Genomic DNA, 21965 nt, shown 5'->3' with positions numbered 1-21965 from the left:
GGAGGGAATTTTGACAAACTCCTGAGACTGTCCTGGGCAGAGTTTATGTTTCCAGTACCAATTAGATCATGTTATTACCAAAGACAAAAATCTCTCCAGAGATTCCCCAGGTAACGGGCATCAGAGGAAGGTAGTTTCAACCAGCCTGAAAATCATAAGGGAAGGACAGAGTGGGAATTTCATCCTTCCAGGCTTAGGCAGGCCCTAGAGGAGGCACAGGATTCATCTCTTTGTCTACCTCTCTTTTGAATATATTCTGGCCTTTACCTTCAAGGACTCTGCAGTAAGTAAACAGAAAAACAACAAAATAGAAGGGAATATAAAGCATGAGGGGATATAGTTGGAGGTATGCAGAATAGATAATAATGAGATAGACAAAAAGGGAAAGGAGAGACAGCCATCCAGATATAATTTATGGAAAAAAAGAATAACACAAACTGAAATAAAAGGGGAGTTTCAGGATGGAATTTTTAGAGGGGCTGAGGAAGGAAAAGCAGATGGGGAAATGGAGGTGTGAGGGGCTGTGATCTTAGGGAACACGCGAATCGAAGGTGTTACTGTACAGTACATCATCTGATTCTTTGCAGGGGGCTTGTCCCAGAGTCTAGGCAAGGGCTGCGACCATTAGACCCGCTTTGCCCCCACACCGCCCTGCATTCCAGTTCAGTGTGCCCTGCTGAAGCCTGTTAGTCAGCAAAACGCGATACCATCACTCGCGGACCCAGGACAGGATAAGTCCAATTGGAGAATAAAATCATTCAGTCTGTAACCGTTTGTCCAAGAGTCCACACTCTCAGGGCATAAGGTATATAGTCTATTTCTAACAAATTTCAAGTCAGGGCATAAGATATAACTAAAGGTTTTTAAAATTTTATGATTGTACTTTATATTAATTTGTTTATAAGGAAAATTTTACAATTACATACAAATCACATGCAATTACAGAATTAACATAAGTAATAATAAATCAGGCTCTGCTGATAAATGTTTCTGGAGGAACATCGCACCAGAAGGTCTCTGTTTTGCATCATCTTACGTTTGCCTTTTTGTAAGAGAAGATTGTAAGATTTAAAGCTCAGATTCAGACAATGGGCAGAGTTAACAGAAGTTAAAAAAATTTTGTGGTTTAATTAACAAAACAGGCTGTAGCTAGACTGCCAAAGCTGCCGTATCTAACCATTAAAGACCCCCAAATAGTAAGAGATGAATATTTCGCTCTGATTTCACATTTCCTGATCCCTGACACTGCTATATCCAGTGCTGATTTCAGATGCCAGGGGAGTGAACAGACTTTTCCTATTTCCGGCTTTTGTTTGCATCTCTCACAAGCAGAATACATTTGCCTATTTCTGAAATCTATTTCTTCTTCTTTTCTTTTTTTTTCTTAACTGGAAGCTTACTCCTCTTTATCCTCTTCACCTTTTTCCCAATCCTCCCACCCCACCCCTTCAGCAACCACCCATTTTCTGTATTTATGAGTCTGTTTCTGTTTTGTCTTAAGCCTAATCATTTGTTTTGTTGTTTAGATTTCACACGTAAATGAAGTCATGTGGTATTTGTCTTTCTCTGCTGACTTGTCTCACTGACCATAACGGCCTCAGGATCCATCCACGCTGTTACAAACAGCAAGATTTCATTCTTTTTTATGGCCAAGTAATATTCTGTTGTATATTTGTACCACACCTTCTTTATTCATTCATCTATTGATGGTCGCTTAGGTTGCTTCCATAACTTGGCTATTGTAAATAGTGCTGCAGTAAATATAGGAAGACTATTCTAAATCTACTTATTAAGCATCTGCTATATTCTGGGCACTGTAAAGTGCCAGTGACACATACATATAAAATCCTTTCCCTTCTGTGAGCTCACACACTAGTAGGAACTCAGACAAAATAATGGCTTTGTATGCTGAAACCCACACTCAGAGTAGCAAGTGTGCTTCCAGTAGCTGGCAGGGGACGTACAGGCAGATGACTAAGGACTGTGACAACTGAGTTTTGAAGGATACACTAGATTGAAGAAAACATTTCAGAAAGGAAGGCGGCACATACAAAGACAGTGAGGCCAATGATAAATTGTGTCCTGAGAGAGGAAGGGTGAAAGAAGAGGCCTGACGGGCAAGCAGGCAGGCAGGACACTAAGGAGGTAGAGAGAGAGCAGGACGCAGACTGGAAGCCGAAACACCAACAGGAGAAGCAGCCCAAGTGTCCGTCAGTAGGTGAGTGGATAAAGAAGATGTGCTACATAAGCACAATAGAATATTATTCAACCATAAGAAGAAAAGAAATCCTACCATTTGCAACAACATGGATGGAGCTTGAGGGTATTATGCTCAGTGAAATAAGCCAGGCAGAGAAACACAAATACCAAATGATTTCATTTATTTGTGGAATATAAAAATAAAGCAAAACAAAAGGAACAAAACAGCAGTAGACTCGTAGGCACTGAGAAGTGACTAGTGGTTACCTGGGGAGAGGGGTTAGGGCAGGGGATGGTGGAGGGTGACGGGGGATAAAGGGGCATAATAATTTGCAATCAATCACAATGTAAGCTGGTCACAGGGACAGTAGTAAAGCATGGAGAAAATAGTCAATGATTCTGTAACATCTTTCTCCATTGGTAGATAGTAACTGTGCCAGTGGAGGTGAGGCTTCAATAATATGGGGAACTGTTGAACCACGGTGTTGTACATTTGAAACCAACATAGAATTGTATATCAAGAATACTTCAATAAGAAGAAAATGAAAAAGAATCAATGAGGAGCAGAGTAAGGCACAGAGTAGAGGCAGGGATGTCATGACAACCAGCTGGGGAGGACAGGGACTTAAAAGATGGGTGTTACTGGGCTTGGAAACGAAGTACATCTGACATGGGCAATGAAAGGGAGAGGACTGGCTCCTGTGAAAATTCAAGGACTTCCTGGTTTGGGGAGAGGCATCTGGATTGATGGGAGACCATAAGCAGGGACGGGGCACCTGGCCAAAGTAGAGGGGTAATATGAGGTGTCCAGTACTTCTCTCGCTGAGTTCCAGGTGCTTATGGACAGCCAAACGGAGACATCTGAACTCTTCAAAGAGCTGTACGAAATGGAAAATAATGCCCTCAGGCTGTTTATTTCATGCAAGCTCACTTCTAGTTTGTTATTAAACACATACACACACACGTACAACTCCATCCTGCAGATTTAAAAAGATATTTTATTTCTACTTCCTGCCTTTTGACTCTTTTGTGGCATATTGACCATTACAGTGAATTGATTGATGAGAACAAGAAATGTCATCATAGATTATTGGACATGGAAGCCTAGGGTTGATCTGGATTCTGTGATGATCTGGTTCAATTGTCTTGTTACAGAACAAAAAACTGAGCCTTAGAGTAGCCAGGGGCTTCAACACCCATGTCAGTAGGAAAAGCCTTAGATCACAGGCCCTCCAGTTTACAATGTGGTGTTCTTGCCCTACAGCACAGTGTGTTTGCTGTTTCTGAATATTTCAGCAAAGATTTGAAACTGAGGATGCTCTCTATTCAAAAAGAGTTCGCTAAGACATAGTAGAGTCACAGTCATATAATACTTGGAAAATCTAGCTTTAGTTTCTTCAGCTGTCGTCAGCCTGATCGTGATCCTTACATCACTGACGAGGTGCCCCTGGGCTGTGAAAGTGGCAGGAATTTCATAACTCTGAACCCAGGACTAGGGATGATGGAAGAGCCGTGGTCTCGGAACCAGAAAACCGAGCACAGGTTCCTGTGGCTGCTGGAAAAAAATAACTGCAAATTTGGTGGTTTAGAGCAATAACAAAAATATTCTCTCCTAGTTTCTAGAGGCCGGAATTCAGAAATCAGGGGGCCAGCCTTCCTCCAAAGGCTCTAGGGGCGAATCCGTCCTTGGCCTGCTCAGTCTGTGGCAGCTGCCGGCGCTCCCAGGCTGTGGCTGCGGGACACGTGGCCTCCGTGTCTGCGTTTTCTCTTCTGTCCCTCATTAGGACCCCTTGTTACCAGCCTGAGGGTCCACCTTGGTAATCCAGGATAATTTCATCCCAAGATCCTTAATTTAATTACATCTGCAGAGACTCTATCCGAAAATAGTCACTTTCACGGCGTCTCAGTATGAGGACAGGGACATACCTTTTTGGGGGTGGCTGCTTGATTCACTGTATTATATGACCTTAGGCAAATCAATAAATACGGATGGCCACGGGGGGTTTCCATACCTGCCTTTATCCACCTCAAGTCTATTATAATAATTAAAAGAAATAATTTCCATGAAAGAAATTTATAGAGTTACTTCCTATAGTTATTTGTTACAAATGTTAGTTATTTCTATTGTCTTAGTAATTTATATAGACGGTACAGTAACAGACGGATCTGTTCTCCCAACTCCAGCTTTTTCTCCTTCTAGCTTAAAACACTTTTGCTGAAACACAAGCATTTCAGACCAAATGTCTTCAAAGGACAGAAGAAACATTTCACAGTGTAGTTCCCTAAAAAAGAGAAATGTTCAAAGATAAATTATTGTCATTTGTGTATGCAAGCAGAGAATTGAAATACCAGAAAATTCCTTGGATGTTTTTCTAGAACAAAGCAAAGAAATAAATGTTGTGGGTCAAATTGATAGAGTAGGCATTTTTTTAATTATGAAAAAATTAAAGAAAAAGAAAAAGAATTATATGATGATTAATCATAGTCTTACACTTAGCTTTTTTTTCTCACACTTGAATTTTAAAACTTACCATTTGTCCTATTTGCTTAATCTTTATGTATGTAAGTAGATGGAAATTTGTGAACCATTTAAAAGTAGGTCAGAGAGACAGCATGACACTTCATCCCTGTTTACTTCAGAGAGCGTCTGTAAAAATGAAGATTTTCTTCTACATAATGAAAATACCATTATCACATTAGGAAAATTAGCAATAATTCCATAATATAACCTACTATCCTCAATTCTCCCAATATTCTAATTTTTTCAATTGTCCACCAAATGACTTTCATAGCCCATGTTTTTTTAAATCAGCATCTAAACAAGATCAATGCAATGAATTTGGTTTTTATATCTCTTTAGACTCTTTTAATAAAGAACAGTCTCACTTCTTTGTTTTCCTTGACATTGACTTTGTTGAAGAGACCAGTCGGTCACCTTATTTAAGTGGAGTGCTAGAGTCCATGGTCAGGTGGAAGTCTGTTACTTACTAGCCCTGAAAAGCACTCTCTTGTGGACCCTGACGTTTCTCACATTCCCGCCCCAGCCTTCCTCTGCCCACACAGCAGAAGGGCACGCCTGCTTACCTTACAAGTGCATTAGAAGGCTCCAGTATCCAGCGGGCTACGTACTTGCCCTGAGAGAAGGGGACATGGGCAGGCCAGAGGGACCACCACTTCTTGGGGTAACCCTTTTGCTCTGCTTTGCTTCTTCCATAGAAATAAATTTATTTCATAGAAAGAAATCATCTTTATCGGGGTATGTTACAGCTGGAGGCTGAGAATGACCAGGACCTGCTCAGTGAACAGGCTGAGCAAGGAGTGGATCAGGCTCAACGTGAGGATCCTCAAGTGTCCACATCTTTGTGGTTTTCAGAGCAGGACGTCTCTGAACTGTAAGCTTGGCACATGCAAGAGGGAACACTTATTGTGTTTTGTGGAGGGGGAAATGAAATTTAACAGAGAACTTATGGAAAGCCTAGAAGATTTAAAATCCATACATGTCTTGAACCATGAAGCACTCATGTGCCCAAGTGAGTAACCACCTATCTGTTCCAGCAACCGAGTAAGGACATTTCTAGAGATAGAGGCCGAGCCATGCAAGCTCTTTTTTTGGAACCTGAGACTTATACATACACACCTTGTCACTCTCAGATAATTTTCTCAATATGAAAAGTATTATAATTATCCTTAAAAATATATTATTAGGCCCCTGGAGACCCTTTACCCATTGTGTGCCTCTTCTCCCCCAACAAGATGCAACCACTGTTCTGAAATCAATACCTAACATTCACTCCATGCAGGAAAATGCAAAATATATCCATTTTTTAAAAACTAAATATAAAATATACTTTCTTTTCTCCAGCTTTATAAAAATCTGCTCAAGTGGGACATCAAATAAGTGCCCAAACTTGTTTCTTGAGGCCTAACTGCCTGTCTGGCCCATTTTGGTAACAGAAAATGAGTAAGCAGATCAATTGGCCATTCAAAGGAAAAAGGTTTGGGGCCATGTGAGATCTTTCTCATTTTCTGCCTTAGAACTGATCATAATACTATTTCTGCAGGAGTCAGGAGACCACGTTCTTCAAGTTCAACCATTGGAATACCCAGATGGATCTACAAGTGAAAGAACTCGGAGCTGACCACACAGGCTGGATGGAGAAAATGAACAATATTATACAAAAAATAAACCTAACAGAAAACAGTGAAGAGGTAATTGTAGGATCTCAAGATTGGTCAGAAAAAGTGAAAATTTTCAGAGCTTCAGAAATTTAAAACACTCAAGGTTGCAGGTGGGAAGGTCTTTGGGGAAGTCTTTAAGGTAAGAAGTACAACGTCTTAGGAACAGAAGTCCATGTCAGAAAACCTCAAAGCCTGCATTAAAGTTATCTGCATATCTGTTCTCCTCTCAAGGGAAGGATTTACCTCACAGACTTCCTTTGAATCTACACGAACAGTTACCAAAGGGAAGTCTTCGAGCCCCCAGTGACCCTTCAGCTTTTGCCAGTATTGTTCAAAGGGAGCCAACCAGCATGACAGGGAAACAGTTTTTAAGTATATTTGTTACTGTTATCTGAACGTAAGTGGAAAGCTTCAGAATGGAACAGAAAACATAAAAGTAGTTGTTATTTATCTGGTCACTGGTATAAAAAGAATGGGCTTTGAAGTCAGAAGGACCCAGGTTTGAATCCTGACATTGACTTGTCTTAAATAAGTTAGTCAAGCTTTTTTAAGCCTTGGCTTTGCTGTTCAGTAAAAAGGAATGAACAACAGCCCACCTCATTGGTGCCATAGTGCCTGCAGATTTCATAGTGGCAAGATTTTTAACTTAATAAATTTACTTTATTTAATGATATGTAGGGCTGCTCAGGCTACTAGCTCTTGAGTATGCTTTAGTGATAGACTGTCCTTTCAGGACTTTGCCTATTTCATCTAAATTGTCAAATGTATTAGCTTAAAGTCATTAATAATGTTCACATATTTTTTATGTTGAAGTAGTTACACATTCACAAAATGTTTCATATAAATTTCCAGGATAGCTCCATGCACCCTTCCCTCAGCTTTTCCAAATGTCTTGTACAGCTCTCGTATGCCACCAAACCCAGAAACTGACATTAGTACTACCAACGAAGCTTATTCAGACTTCACCAGTTATATGTGCACACTCATTTGTGTGTGTGTGTATAGTTCTGTGCAATTTAATCATATGTGTAGCCTTGCATAACTACCACAATCAATAGTCTCACCTGTACTTCCGCACAAGAGTCCTTTGCTACCGCTTTATAGCCACACCCATTCTCTCTCACCCAGCCCTAACCTTGGCAATGACAGATCTGTTCCATCTATAATTATGTTATTTCGTAAATGTTGTATAAGTCAAGTCATGCACTAGTGTCCTTTTGAGACTGGCTTTTTCACTTAGCATGATTTCCTTGAGGATCATCCAAGCTGTTGCTTGTGTCAGCAGTTCCTTCCTGTTCATTGCTGAGTAGTATTCTGTGGTAGGGATATATATATATCCTCACCCAACAGAAGACAATTGCATAATTCTAGTTTTTGGCTATTAGGAATAAAGCTACTTTGAAAATTCACATACAACTTTGTGTGAAAATGAATCTTCATCTGGGATACTTGTCCAAGAGTAAAATTGCAGATGATACGGAAAATCTGTCTTTAGTTTTGACAGGATCTGCCAAACTACTTTTCAGAGTGACTGTACCATCTTACATTCTCACCACCAATATAAGAGTAACCCCCAAGCTCCCCACATTCTCTCTGTCCTCACTGTTTTTCATCTTAACTATTCTTATAAGTTTCTAGTGATATCTCATTGTAGTTTTGATTTGTATTTCACTAATGGCCAGTGGTGCTAACAACCTTTTAGGTGTTTATTTGCCATCAGTATATCTCCTTAGTGAAATTTCTGTGCATGTCCTGTGTTCATTTTCTCATTTGTTTTTTTTAACGTTGAGTTTTGAGAGATTTTCACATATTCTAGATGTGACTTTTGCCAGATAGGATATGCAAATCCATTTAACAAATTATTTGACCAAGCAAAAGTTTTAAACTTTGATGAGGTCCAGTTTATCAATCTGCCCTTTTATGGGTAAGTGTTATTGGTGTGAAGTCTAAGAACTCTGCTTTGTCCTCGGTCCCAAAGATTTTATGTGTTTTTTCTAGATATTTAAATTTCCATTTTAACCATTTTAATTTTCTGCTCCTCTAACCAGTTAGGCCTATTTTTCTTTACTATTATTTAGATTATTTAGAGTGTTTTTCACTTTCTTAAATTGCATTCATGACTTCCCATTCCAACACGACCACTACCCAAGAGTGATCCTATATAGGAATAGGATTGCATTTTGATCAAGAAGATCACCCACTGGGTGTGTTTCTCAATTCACAGGACTCAGTCCATCTCTTGTTTTGTTTGCAGCTTATTAAATGAGGTGATGTCCCTGGAAGGACAAATTGAAAAGCTGGAGTTACAGCAGGACCTGAACTCTGATCAGGGGACAAACATGGAGGTAAGCTGGAAGCTGGATAAAGACAATCTGGGAGGTCATGGGAACTCTGCCACCTCTTTCCACCCCTTCTGCTGTTCAACAGGTCATAACAAGGATTAACAGCCATCTTCTGTCACACGGAGGAGGGCTCTTGGGCAGTCAGCTCCGAGCACCCTTCACCTGAGTATGACTTCTATTCTCCGATGACATAAAAAGGCTGGACTTTTCTATTCTACCTGAAAACTTGGTCAGACAAATTCTGTAGGCTTATATCTTGATGCCTTTATAAGATAATAATGAGTGCCTTAAGGCAAAGCTTCTCTTCTTAATCTTTGTATCCCAGGACTTTGCAGTACAGAGAACACATCCAGGAAATAAATATTCATAAAGAACCTCATCCTTCAAATGTAAGAAATATATCTGTTTGTCTTTGATGTTTTCATGAAGAAAGAGTTTGGGGTTGTTTTTCACAGTCTGAAGTTTTCCTATTATTTGGTCTCCTTGCATTCCTTAGAGACTCTTTTCTAAGAAAGGTTTGATTTTTCTCTTTTTTTAGAGCCATAGAACGATGGAAAGGCAGGGACCACTTTTGGATAAAGAATTTGTCTTTAGAGCCCTGGTTGATAGTTTTTCTGCTCTGCTAAACTTCAGTCCTTTGAAGAAAATACTCTTAAAAAAGGAAAAAGTCTGTTGTCATTATACGTCTTTTCATTGAAATTGCCAGTCTCTGCTTGAGCTCAAATCAAAGAGTTTAAATGAAGTGGACTTTGGAAGAAGTAAAGGAAAAATGCCTCTTTTATTGTAGGAAGGTAATGTTTATCTAGACCCCTCATTCATTAAAAGCCATCTGCAGACCATCCCCACACACAGATATATCACCAAGGAAAAAATTACTTTGACCATGGTTTAGTCTAACATTTCGAAGTAGCAACCTCATTTTGTGCTAGTTGAAAAGTCAAGAGCATTTTCACTAGCTTTGTGCTTTGGAAATTGCAAACTGTGAAAGTAGGGAAGGTGACAAAGAAGGAGAATTACTCTGCTTTAGAAAATTTCCTCCAAAGTCAGCTCTATTATGGGAATGTGGATTTTGGTAGGAGGCAGGGCTAGGGAGTGATGACTGTCAAAAGAATGAGGAGAAAGATCAGAGAGCACAAAGATATATGAAAATGAGATTAAAAAGAAAACACCAACAAGGGGCTGGGATACCATGAAAGGGGGAAGGCATCACACATATGTGTGGAGATTCTCCGTGCTAGGGGTTCAAGGCTTTGTATGCATCTTGAAAAAACAGGCATGGACTTGAAAACTAGGAACAGCCCAAATATCTACCAACTGGTGTGCGAATAAATCGTGATGCATGTTAGATGATGGAATACTAGCCAGCAATGAAAAGGAACGGCTTCTTATTCATCGACCAACATGAACGAATCTCAAATGTAAGAGGCTAAGTGGAAGGAGCCAGGCTCAGACGATTACACACTTCATGATTCCATTTATGTAACATTCTGGAAGAGGCAAAAACCCCAAGAACAAGAAATAGATTAGTGATTTCTGGCATTGAGTGGGGAAAGGGAGGAAGGGATTCATCAAGGGGTACAAGGACATTTTGGGTGTGGTGGGCATGTTCCATATCTTGCTGTCGTCTTGATTACATGACCATGTTCACTTGTCACAATTCATAGAACTGTACACTTTGAAAAGGTGAGTTTTACCTTATATAAATTATATCTCAGTAAATATAAGTTTAAAAAATTGACACAAGTTCTGTTCTCAGGCTGATGGGACATGCCACATAAAACCAAATGCAGTAATATGATGAACAAGGAACTTTAAATATAATTGTTACAGAAGGAAAGGCAGTTAGAATGGCCGTAGGTTACTCTAGTGAAGGAAAAAGTGAAGACTGTCGGAACTAGATATAGGAACGGCAAACAGGGTGTGGGAAAATTAAAGGAGAAATAAGTTAATAAAGTTAATAAAGTTAATAAGTTAATAAAGTAATATCACATGTACTGACTCATTTATTTCTCACAAAGAAATGGAATGACTCAGGAAGGCACGAAGGGGGAGGAGAAAAATTGATAAAATCACTTTCAAAATACACACATACAACACACACAGATTGAAAGACCTTAAAGCCGAGGAAAAAACTTTGAGATGGCCTTTGGGTGAAGTCCATGAAGCTTTCTGAAATTTTCACACAAGTATCTAGATTTTCATTCTGAGACTAATTCCTACCTCAGTTATCTTTGATAAGTACTGTGTAAAGATATTTACTATACAAATAAGCTGGGGTGCCAAGTGAAATATGATTAGCACATCACAGCTCCTTTCTAAATAATTAAATCATGCAGTCCAAGGGCTGGTGGAGAATGAACTTGGTAGAAGGGTGTGGACTGTATATTCCCTATAAGCTGTTTGAGGCCAAACACGCTTTATTATTTGTATCCAGCCAGCACAATGCCTGGAGCAATGGCCGCTTACATAGTGTGGCCAATAATATCTTGTTTATATGATTTAATATTGATTTTGGTGATCCATACCCAGAACAGTATGGAAAAAAAGCTTCTATTAAATCTCAGTTTTTTTTTTTTATCATGAATGAGCTTCTCAAAATTGTCTTTTGTTTTGTTTCAATTCCACATATTCATTACAACTTTGGTTTTATACCCTTTTGTTTAAAGGAGAAGATCATGGAAATTAAGAAGCAATTAGGAAAAATAGATAACAAATTTGTCCAGGTAATGGTGAAATGGCTTTATAATTAAGGGGAATAAAACAGTTCTTCAAGGAAATCTCTGATTTAGAAAATTTTTGTGAATGAAATCTAAAATTTGATGAAAGATAGAATTTTTAACCTAGAAGGGAACTTAATGCCATTTTGTTTCTACCCTCACTTTCAGAAAAGAAAAGCACAACTCAAAACCATGAAGTAATTTGTCCATATTTCCAGATGGAAAGAACCAGTCTCATTCTTGCCCTACCATTAAAAAATATATGTATATTTTTCTTCTAACAAAAGTAATACATGCTTATTTTAATAAGTCTAGTAACCATAATGTTCTTCATGTAATTGTAGATTAATGATAATAAAGTGAATTTAAAAAAAGCATTATAGAACTATTTCATATAAAAATGAAAACTAATACCATCCTTCAAAGATAAACACAATGACCATTTTAGTATATTTGTATTCTTCCAAATTTTTCTAGACATACATTTAAGTATTGTTACTTTTTTAATGGGATTGTATTTTATATATTCTTTTGCAACTTGCTTTTTTTCACTTAGCATCTTCTCATCAACTTTCTATGCCACTAGATTTTACCATTGCTCTTTTCACTGTTTATTGAAAGTAGGATTTGAGTTTTTGATTTATTTTGTTGGCTATTTGGGGCTTTATAATCAATGTTTGCCACTACCAACTATGTATCAGAAATCTATATCTTAGCTTGCTTTTGCAAGTACCTCTTCAAGAATCAGTTTCAGGAACCCATCTTTCTTGAATCCCAGAATCTTGTTGTTCTTCCTATAGCTCCACTTTACAAGGTTTCCTGCAAGCCTATTATGGCATGATTAATTAAAAACCTTTTAAAAGCATTATGTACTCCTGACGTGTGTGCCGTTGGCATTCATGTCTTAGAAGGTTTGCCTTCAGCCCGTGTCTTGATCCTACTGATAGAAACCAACCAGAGCATCTGTTACACTACCTGCCAACATATGGGAGACCTGGGAAGAAAAGAGAAACCAGACACTTTCTGTAGACCGTTCCTTTGATAAACCATCAGGCCCAAATATTCTAATGAGGGCTTTCATTTACATGTTATAAATTTTAAAGTATTTGAAAGACATACAGTTTTTTCTTTTCTTCTCTGAAACATGCTATGGGTCTCCGATTAGTGTCCTGGTGGAAGTTTCTGCAGAAGCAAGGAAAGAAAAGAATGAATAGGGAGAATGATGATTTATAATAAGCTGTTCTTATGTAAATGTATACTTCTAAATTATTACAATAACTTTATTAATATTTTGGTCATTCCTCCTGCAGTTTATCATGATTACACTGTGAATTTGCTCTAAGAGGAAGGATATTTACTGACTACAAGTTAATTTCAGTGAAGCCATTTGACAACTAAGTGGTGTCCAAATGAGTGAGGTTTTATTGTGTAAGGCAGAAAAATATAATTTTTACTTTACCCCAAACTGTAGGTGTCTTTTCAGGCAGATGCTTATAAGGAAGCTCATGAATTAAAGGAGAAACTCATCGCAAGAATAGAGGTCAGATTTTACCATTACACAAGTTTAAGTAACAATAAAATAAAAATTTTCATCTAAATAAAATTCTTGCCCTAGAAGTTGAGAGTCTACCACATACAGTTCTCTTCCTAGCCTCACACCTCTTGTCCCCTCGTGGCCTTCTGATCAAGGCCAGGAGAACATTTCATAGGTCTGTACTCGCAAGCTCTCATACTCGTCTGCTGCTTCTACATCCCCTCCAACTGGAGCTCCTCCTCCGAGTCTACATCATCCATTCGTCAAGGCTCAGCTCAAATGTCATCTCCTCTTCCAGACCTCCCCTCACCTCTGCTGGAAAATGACTCCAGTTCTGAACCCCTCGCCCAAGAACTTACACACTGAGGTAAAAGTGAACGGGCGAATGAAACAAGGAATGAGTGAATCAACCTATCACCTGCTCAGAGATGCCTAGTCGTCTCACCCATCCAGAGAAGGTGTTCGCCACCAAACCTCAGCCACTCTGCCTTGTCAACTTGTTTTCTCTTTAGCACGTATCTATCATATCAAGCATAATTATGCATTTAGTTGTTTGTTGTTTGTCCCCCAGCCACTATAAATGCACATGTAAATCCTTGTCTATTTTGTTTAAAAATGCACATGCAATAGAATGCACATTCCTAGCCTATTTTGCTCACCACTGTATCCTAAAATAGTGCCTGGTAGGAGTCACTCAGTAAATATGTTTTGCATAGTTGAGCAAATTGAATAGATGAATTCAGTACAAGGGTAATTATCTTCCTACAGGAATAATCCAGTAGTTAAAGATTAGCATGTGGGTTTCGTTTAATTTTCTACCATGGTGCTACCTTACTCTGTGACTGTGTAAGTCTCTCTCTGTTGGGTGAGTGTGCACCTGCCAGTGACCTCCTCACGTGACTCATCTGCAATTTTTAACCTGAGGTGTCCTCGTGGAAAAGCATTCTGCATCACCTACAATAAGACTGGCAGACATCTGGGGTCACTTTTTTAAAAAATGATAGTTGATCACTCTTTTTGTTCCCAACTTTTGCAAGGATATAAGTCTGATGAATACAAAGCTGAGAATGTACCAAACGCAAGAAGGGAAAACAGACCCTCTGAGTCCTGAAGAAATGGAACCTCTGCTTCCTCAGGTTCTACCACCCCCATTAGGGCAGAACTCTCCTCCCCGCGTTACCACATGGTAAGTCAGAGAAAGGGGCCTGTGGGGGCTGGACAAAGGCCCCAACATGTATGGACTATAGTAAGACTGATTGTCTTCAAGCATTGACTAAAAATTTTGTTTTACCTTCATTTGTAATTTATCTAGTCCTGTCTTTAAAAGTCTATTTGTTTATTAGAGTCATGGTATTTTTCTTATTTTAGATAAAGATCTATTGCATTAGGTATCTATTTTTCTTATGGCTTTAAGTAACCATATATACATGAATCTTAAAGGATGGTGTCTGCAGGCTATGAAGCAGTCACTTCCCCCAAAGGAACAAGCCTGCCAAGCAGGTCTGAAAGCCTTTTCAGGGCAGGATGTCTGTCTTGTATAGTATTGAAGATGTCCCTATTGGCAAATTCTGACTCTTTTGATCCCTTTTTGGAGATGCCACACCATCATATATACCGTGAGCAATACCCTCCTCTAAGAAAACGTTTCTGGTTCTTTATCCCAGGTGGAAGCTCTATGTGTATACCTGGCACATAGTAATGACATAGAGCCCACAGCATATTATTGCAATTAAATGTTTTCAAATCTATCTCCTAATATTCCGTGGGTCACTTGGAGGTAGGAATCTTGATCTTTTTTGGGGACATGAAATACAGATGATGTTCATTGTGCTTAACAAATATGAATCAATAAATGGTAAGGAGTGATGTCAACAAAAATGGTAAAGTAAAGGTCTCAGAAAATTTCCTCCTCATAAAATCAATGAGAGAGCTGGAAAAAAAAGTCAGCACTAACTTTTTCAGAGCCCTGGTAGTTAAGGATTTAGTATCCAGAACATATATAGTATCTAGTATCCAGTTTAGTTATTTATTGTTTGTCTCCAGCTGCTATTAAATGCACATGTATTTCCATGTCTATTTTGTTTAAAAATAAATTAAAAATAAATCTAAAGAATCTGGATACTAATATTTAGTGTGCAGAATAAAGAGTTTTTACAACTTAACAACAGAAAGGTAAACAACCCAATTTTCAAAATGAGCCAAGGACTTGAATAGACATTTCTTTAAAGAAGACACACAAATGGCCAATAAGCACATGGACAGATGTTCATCATCATTGGTCATTAGGAAAATGCAAAGTAAAATCACAAGATGCCACTTTATGCCACTAAGGCAACCATAATTAAAAAGACAGGCAATAACGAGCAATGGAGAGGATGTGGAGAAATTAAAACCTTCAATCCCTACACTGCCCACTGAAGGAAAGAAAAAACTAGAAGGACACACTCCAAACCAAAAGAAAGACTAACAAAATAAAACAAAGTAAAACAATTCCAACCAAATAGAAAGAAAGAATGGAAAAAAAAGGTAAGGAAAGAAAAAAAATAGCTTACTATATTAAGGTGATAGGATTCTAGACTTTTCATTCCTCTGTTTTCCAAGCTATTTGTAATTCAGAAAACTGTTGGGATTCTAAAATGGTGCAGCCACTTCGGAAAAACAGTTTGGCAGTTCCTGGAAATGTTAAATATAGAGCTACCATCTGACACACCCCTAGATATGCACCTAAAAGAATTGAAAACATATGTCCACACAAAAACCTGTACATGAATTTTCATAGCACTGTTGTTCATAGTAGCTAAAAAGTAGAAACCATACATATATCCATCAACTGATAAACAGGTAAACAAATAGTGGTATATCCATACAATGGAGTAATATTCAGCAACGAAGAATATTGATGCATGCTACAACATGGATGACCCTTGAAAACATTATGTTAAGTGAAAGAAGCCAGACACAAAAGACCACATATTTTATGATTCCATTGATGTGAAATGTTCAAAATAGGAAAATCCACATAGATAGAAAGTAAATTAGTGGTTGCCAGGCATGGGGGTAGTGGGAAGTAGAAAGTGACTGTTTGCGGGTCCAGGGTTTTTTTTTTTTGTGGGTGATGAAAATTTCTTGAAATTAGATCCCAATGATCATTGTGCAATCTTGTGAATAAACTAAAAGCCACTGAATTATACATTTCAAAGGGTAAATTTAGTGGTATGTGAATTATATCTCAAAAAGAAACAGGCAAATGAGTGAATAAGTGAATGCCTTTCGGTGATCACTTAATTATATTATATGTGCAGATTATAATCCAGCTGAGTCTCTGCATTGATCACATCACCACGTTCTAGTTAAGACTGCCTGAGCCTTTGACCGATCTCTTGTCAGAGAACTGGAAACATACTGGCTCTGTTAAAGCTTATTTATACATTATCTTTTTGAGGACGTTTATCTTGCAAACTTAGTCAATTATCATATATCAATTTTGTTTTAGCTTCAGAGGGTGGCCTTCTGGTATTATCCACAGTCCCTCAGTTCCCTTTCAGTCCTCCCCTACCTATAGACCTCAAATAACGTCAACATTTGGAAGGTTAAATATATACATGGCAAAATTTGAATAAGGAAGTAGACATTCAAAAAATCAAAAGAATGTTTTTATTCTTTACAGAAGATAAATTCAAAATGAATGACATTATTAATGGCACTCATTTTTGGCTCTGTACAGGTGACATCATGAAAACACTTATTTCTGATTTAGTAAACATGATGTTTTCCAAAGAAAAACATCTGAACTTTTACGAATGAGTTTTACATCTGTTCTTTTATTTGCTTAATAATAGGAAAACATTTTTAAAGTAACATTTGTGTTATATTGTAAATAAAAATCAAATGATTCAGTAGTGTCAAGAAATAAATCTGAATCCAGCCATCCCTACACTGCCCACTGAAGGAAAGAAAAAACTAGAAGGACACACTCCAAACCAAAAGAAAGACTAACAAAATAAAACAAAGTAAAACAAAACAATTCCAACCAAATAGAAAGAAAGAATGGGAAAAAAAGGTAAGGAAAGAAAAAAAATAGCTTACTATATTAAGGTGATGGGATTCTAGACTTTTCATTCCTCTGTTTTCCAAGCTATTTGTAATTCAGAAAACTGGTTTTTCTCTTGCAAAATGTAACATTAAAATGCGTTTCTTTGAAAACGCTCCAGTTTAGTATTTCCAAAGTGATTAGTTTTGGGATTTAGGAAGAAGAGTATTTATTTACAAGATTCGTTTTGGTAGCAAGTTGTTTTCCTTTTCATAAGAAAGAACAAACCTAGGCTTAGTGCTCCATGAGGGCAGGACTTCCCTGCTTCGTCTTAGCCGCCCTCCAAGCCTCTTCTGCATGGAGTGTTTTAAGAATATTAGCACTTTAATACATGTGTGAAGTAGAAGTTGGCATTTGTGTAACTGCCAAGAGATAGCCCGTGGCGATAACACCAAGAAACTTGGCTCAGGTTTATAGAATCCACTGAATTGGTTCACAAAGTACAACCGTAGCTAGCTTTAGCTGCGCCGTAGATTTTTTTCTCTTCTGAAGTGTATTATAGATGATAATTACCTCCAGGGCACTGGATTATCTCTGACATCTCTTTTCTTCTTTGTGTTTTTCTGGATTCTCCAGATCTTCTACCCTAATCATGTGTTGCATTCACAATTAGAAAGTAACGATGCAAGGACTTAAAAGCACATAAATAAAATACATCATAGACAGGACGGAAGAGGAGTGCAGACTTGAAAGAGCCTGTATTACTTCAGAAGGGCGAGCCTGGTGCCAGGACAAAACCGGTGACAGAGCAAGCTGAAGTCCATTTGTCACAAGAAAAATCTAACTGCCTGTGACTTTATTTCCCCCCAAACAGGCCTCAGTACCTCACAAGGAAGGGAGAAGGCAATCTCCTGTTAGACTGGGGGAAGAGCCTTTCAAAGGAAAGAGCTCACAAAAGGCAGGGTTTCATTCTTTCATGGCTAGAGATACTTCTTGGAATTTCAATGCCAATGAACCTAAGTGCTCACCTACTGCATGTTCCAATGTTCCATCTTTTGCAGATGGTCGCTGAGGTCCAGAGAAATTCAGCCACGTACTTAAAGTTATAGAACCACCTGAGTGGGGGAGCTAGGAGTCAGTCACACCGCTGCGATTTTCCTCAAACTGCTCTAAACACGGATGTTTTCTTCCTTGTAGGAAACGCGCCCAGAGGATTTTCATCATATTTTATGGCCTCACCTTCGCTGGACTTTCATGTTACATCCTATTTCTTGATCCTACATTTGTCTTTGAAAGGACTCTCCCTACCGTATTTGGGCGCCGCAGAATGTGGGAACTACGCGAGATCATTGCGCCTTTCTTGAATTTGAAAGTGGAAGACTTGTTACCCTCCTAAAGATACAGGCGGTACTCTTACCCTACTGACTTGCTTCCCAGTAAAATTCTGGCTGTACTTGTAGTGTGGTGGCTCACCTAATTTTCAAAGAATACTATAGGGTGTCTAGCAGAGGGCATTGTACTTCTGTGAAAATTGATCAAAGTGATAATTATAGGTGGTCTTTCAGTCAGTGTTCCCTGTCTTCCTATTAACAAGAGTCAGACATCCTCTAAGTATGACAATTTTGAAAAGCATCATACAAAGAAGGAAAACGATTGGAACCTCACTTTTGTGAACTAGCCTACATCTTTTTCTGCTGACGTTAGCCGGAGTTGGTTCTTTTGCTTATAATCAGTGGAAGTCTAATTGATACAGTAGTTCTGAATGCCAGACTGGAGCATTTTTATCCCTAACTTGGTGAGTCATGGGGAAATAGTAAACCTTATTTGCAATATGAAAAATAGTTCTTATTGAACTGTGCAAGATTAATAGAGCCATAAAGAATTGGAAGAGAGCAGATGGAGTGTGAGAGATCAGGTGAAAGGCCATTTAGTGGTTCAGGTGAGATAAAGAGGTGGAAATGGGAATGAAAAGGAGATGATGGGTGGGTTTTATGATTTTTGGTTATGCAACACACTTGGGTTTGGCAGGGTAGTGCGGGTGATGTGGAATGATGTCCCAGTTCTCCTCACATTTGAATAGATCACGAAAGACAGATAACATGTTCTTGGCAGAGATGACGAAAAGGCATTTCAGAGATAAGAAACATCATGTGTAAAATTTAGAAGCCCTGGATGTAAGGTGGAGTCAGGGAACTTGATAGAGCATATTCTTCAACCTATCAGTTTATACATTCCTTAAAAACAAACACCCTGCCTCATTCATTTCTGTGGTCTCTGGAACAGTGATGTCCATACACTGGTCCATTGACTGGATGAATCAGAATCACCTGGGGAGCTTTATATATTAGATATTTCCAACTTCATATATTTGATATTTATATATTCAGAAATTTAGATTCAGAAGAGCTGCTGTGGGGCCCAGTAACTTTATTTTTAAAAGTCTGCCCAGCTGAATCTAATACAAATCCCAGTTTGAGAACTGTGCCCTGGTACACTTTAGGACAATGCTGTGCACATAGTAGGTACTCAAACCTGTTGATGTAAACTAGGTTATGTGTTCTTTGTGGCTTTCCTGTCACCTTACCCAGTGTTCATTCAATATTTGTTCAATGATTTCCATCCTAACCATTTTCCCAACGCCTCTGCCTTTTCACGACCGTGAATAATCTTCAACTTTTTTGCTATCTTTTTTTGTTTTAAAACTCCAGAAATCACCAAGTTCTTCCAATTCTTCTACAGCAATTTTTCTCAGATCAGCCCCCAATCTTTTCCATTTATAATGTTTGCATTCCAATAGGCCTTTTCATTCAAATGGATGACTGCTGGGCAAAGCAGTCTATTGTTTCCACTTCCACAGACTACTATTGTATGCACAACCTTAGAAAAGAGGAGACTCCAAATGCCACTTATCCTGATGTTCTATACCCAGAAAACGGTATCAGTTGCTAGAAATGTGAAATTTGCTTGTGAGTGGTTGTCAAGCTGTGATATGTAACAGAATTTCACACAAAGAGACATTCAATTATACACTTGAGCATCACCTCTAGAAATTCTGCACCTTTAGATCTAGGGTGAATCTCTAATATCTTCTGTTTTTATAGTTTCCCCTAACAATTCTTAGGACTCAAAGTTTAAGAACTACCATGCTATGCTAGGAGCAAAAGCTACCTGAGATTACAATTCGGCTAAGATTCCATACAAGGTTAATCAAGAAGTGACTAATTTTGCGGGGCAGGGAGGAGGGTTGGGGGATGGATGAGGGAATTTCCAGGCCACACAGAAAGGGAAGCCAAAAGCTCTGGGAACAGTGAGTAATAGATTCAAAAGTACTTGTGATAGTGAGAATATGCTGACAGGTTTAAAAAAAGGCACAGAGTTGTTTACAGATAAAGGAACTATGCGGACCAATTTGTAGACAGAACTTGGTGTATGTTTTTGATAATCTTCAGGTAAATTTCCATTGCTGGATACAGTATTAGCTGATATATTTGTGAGAGGAAAAAAGAAGTACTGAGTTTAAGTAGCTCAAATAAAGCAAAAAATCTTGTGATAATCATATAACACTAGGGATGAAGATAGGAAAATAGATTCTTTTAAAGTATAAATTGGTAGGTATCTTACTTCTAAGATATATCTTATTAGAATTTGACTAAGATGGAATAATTTTCCCTGGGGGATGAATATCTTTAAAGTGGGAATGATACTATTTTCACCTAGATATATTTTCAGTGTGTCAGCATCTCAAGCTAGAAAGCTGGGTGTTACAATGTTCTAGTCTACTGGGAGAGGGAAACATTTAGTAGAATACTGTAATATTAAGATGATATAAATGTCTGCATGTGGTAATTCAGTTAACTGCTTTGGTTAGTTGGATTTTATTTCAGTTCTTTTAAATGCCATATTCAATTGAGTCAACTGCTATGCTCAAAATCACTTAACTAAAAATGTCAGAAAGCACTTTACACATCTAGTCTTGGTTTTGGACTAGGAGGAAAGAAATGAGGAGTCACAAAATCTCCATTTGTCCTGGGTTTTTGAGTGAAGAGAGCTATGCTTTAAGAGAAAAGAGCTTCAAGTTAAAGTCATAATCTGCTGCCAACTGTGTGTTTGGGGGATTCACCTAGTGAGGGAATCCAAGCATCTGTTCCCTGGATGCTTAGAGTCTGGCTATTGCTATTTCCCAGTTAGCATCCTCCCTTGGAATTGCCTGCGGTCAGAGAGACCTGCTTCACCTAACGTTCCCCTCCTTTCCCAGGGACCGCATCTAGTGACCGATCCAGGCCAGGGTACCTTTCTGAACAGCCACCCCAGACTCAGAGCTCTTCATGGGATTGGTTAAGGCCTCTAGTGGAGCTGTGTTGCGTCTAACTTCTCTCTCTGCCCAGTCCCACTCCCATCATCCCCTGGACAGGTGATGACCTTCAGAGTCTTCCCCAGTAAATCTGCACTCAAGCCTTCCTTGCAAAGTCCATATCCCAGGGATTTTGACCTAAGGCACCTGTGAAAATAAATGAAGATGAACCAGATGAGAACAAGCAAAGGCTACCTATTCAGAGCCGGCTACAGCAAGGGAGTCAGCTAACATCAATCACTTGTGTTTTCACAGGACTCGAGGAAAAAGAGCAAGGTTTCAGGTATGTCTTGATTGGAGATTGTTGGCATGAGGAAGATGTAGGTGGGCTATCGAGAAACAAGGCATCCTGTGCAGTGGTCAGCGGTGCACATTGGATTTGTTGGATGGTTCTAAGTTGGAAGGCGGAACAAAAATTAGGGAAGCTGCCAGTTATTAATCTCATCTTTGCTTACTCATGTATAGTGGAACAAAATAATACCTGCCTCATGAGATAGTTGGATTAAAGGACCTGATGTTTAATAGGTCGTAGGGTACATTCTTATTATTATTACCATGGAAAGTATTTTTAAACATGTGAGATTACCTAATTAAGAACTTTGGGTCTGACCTA

General features: G+C 38.6%; 1 protein-coding gene across 1 annotated transcript in view; it reads left to right on the top strand.

Annotated features, from left to right (window-relative positions):
- The window catches only part of SMCO2 (single-pass membrane protein with coiled-coil domains 2), a 76586-nt gene extending 57339 nt beyond the window's left edge, over positions 1 to 19247 (top strand). Inside the window, exons 6-12 of the mRNA XM_073223542.1 lie at positions 5450 to 5591; positions 6261 to 6408; positions 8211 to 8302; positions 8633 to 8723; positions 13147 to 13338; positions 14009 to 14157; positions 18199 to 19247. Of these exons, the coding sequence (XP_073079643.1) occupies positions 5450 to 5591; positions 6261 to 6408; positions 8211 to 8302; positions 8633 to 8723; positions 13147 to 13338; positions 14009 to 14157; positions 18199 to 18397 (1013 nt within the window). The 3' untranslated portion in view covers positions 18398 to 19247. The remainder of the gene's footprint in view (positions 1 to 5449; positions 5592 to 6260; positions 6409 to 8210; positions 8303 to 8632; positions 8724 to 13146; positions 13339 to 14008; positions 14158 to 18198) is intronic.
- The last annotated feature ends 2718 nt before the right edge of the window (positions 19248 to 21965 follow it).

This window comes from Manis javanica, chromosome 15, assembly GCF_040802235.1.
Source record: "Manis javanica isolate MJ-LG chromosome 15, MJ_LKY, whole genome shotgun sequence".
Lineage (NCBI taxonomy): Eukaryota > Metazoa > Chordata > Mammalia > Pholidota > Manidae > Manis > Manis javanica.
Note: the sequence above shows the minus strand (reverse complement) of the source record. Positions and strands in the feature narration are given on the sequence as shown.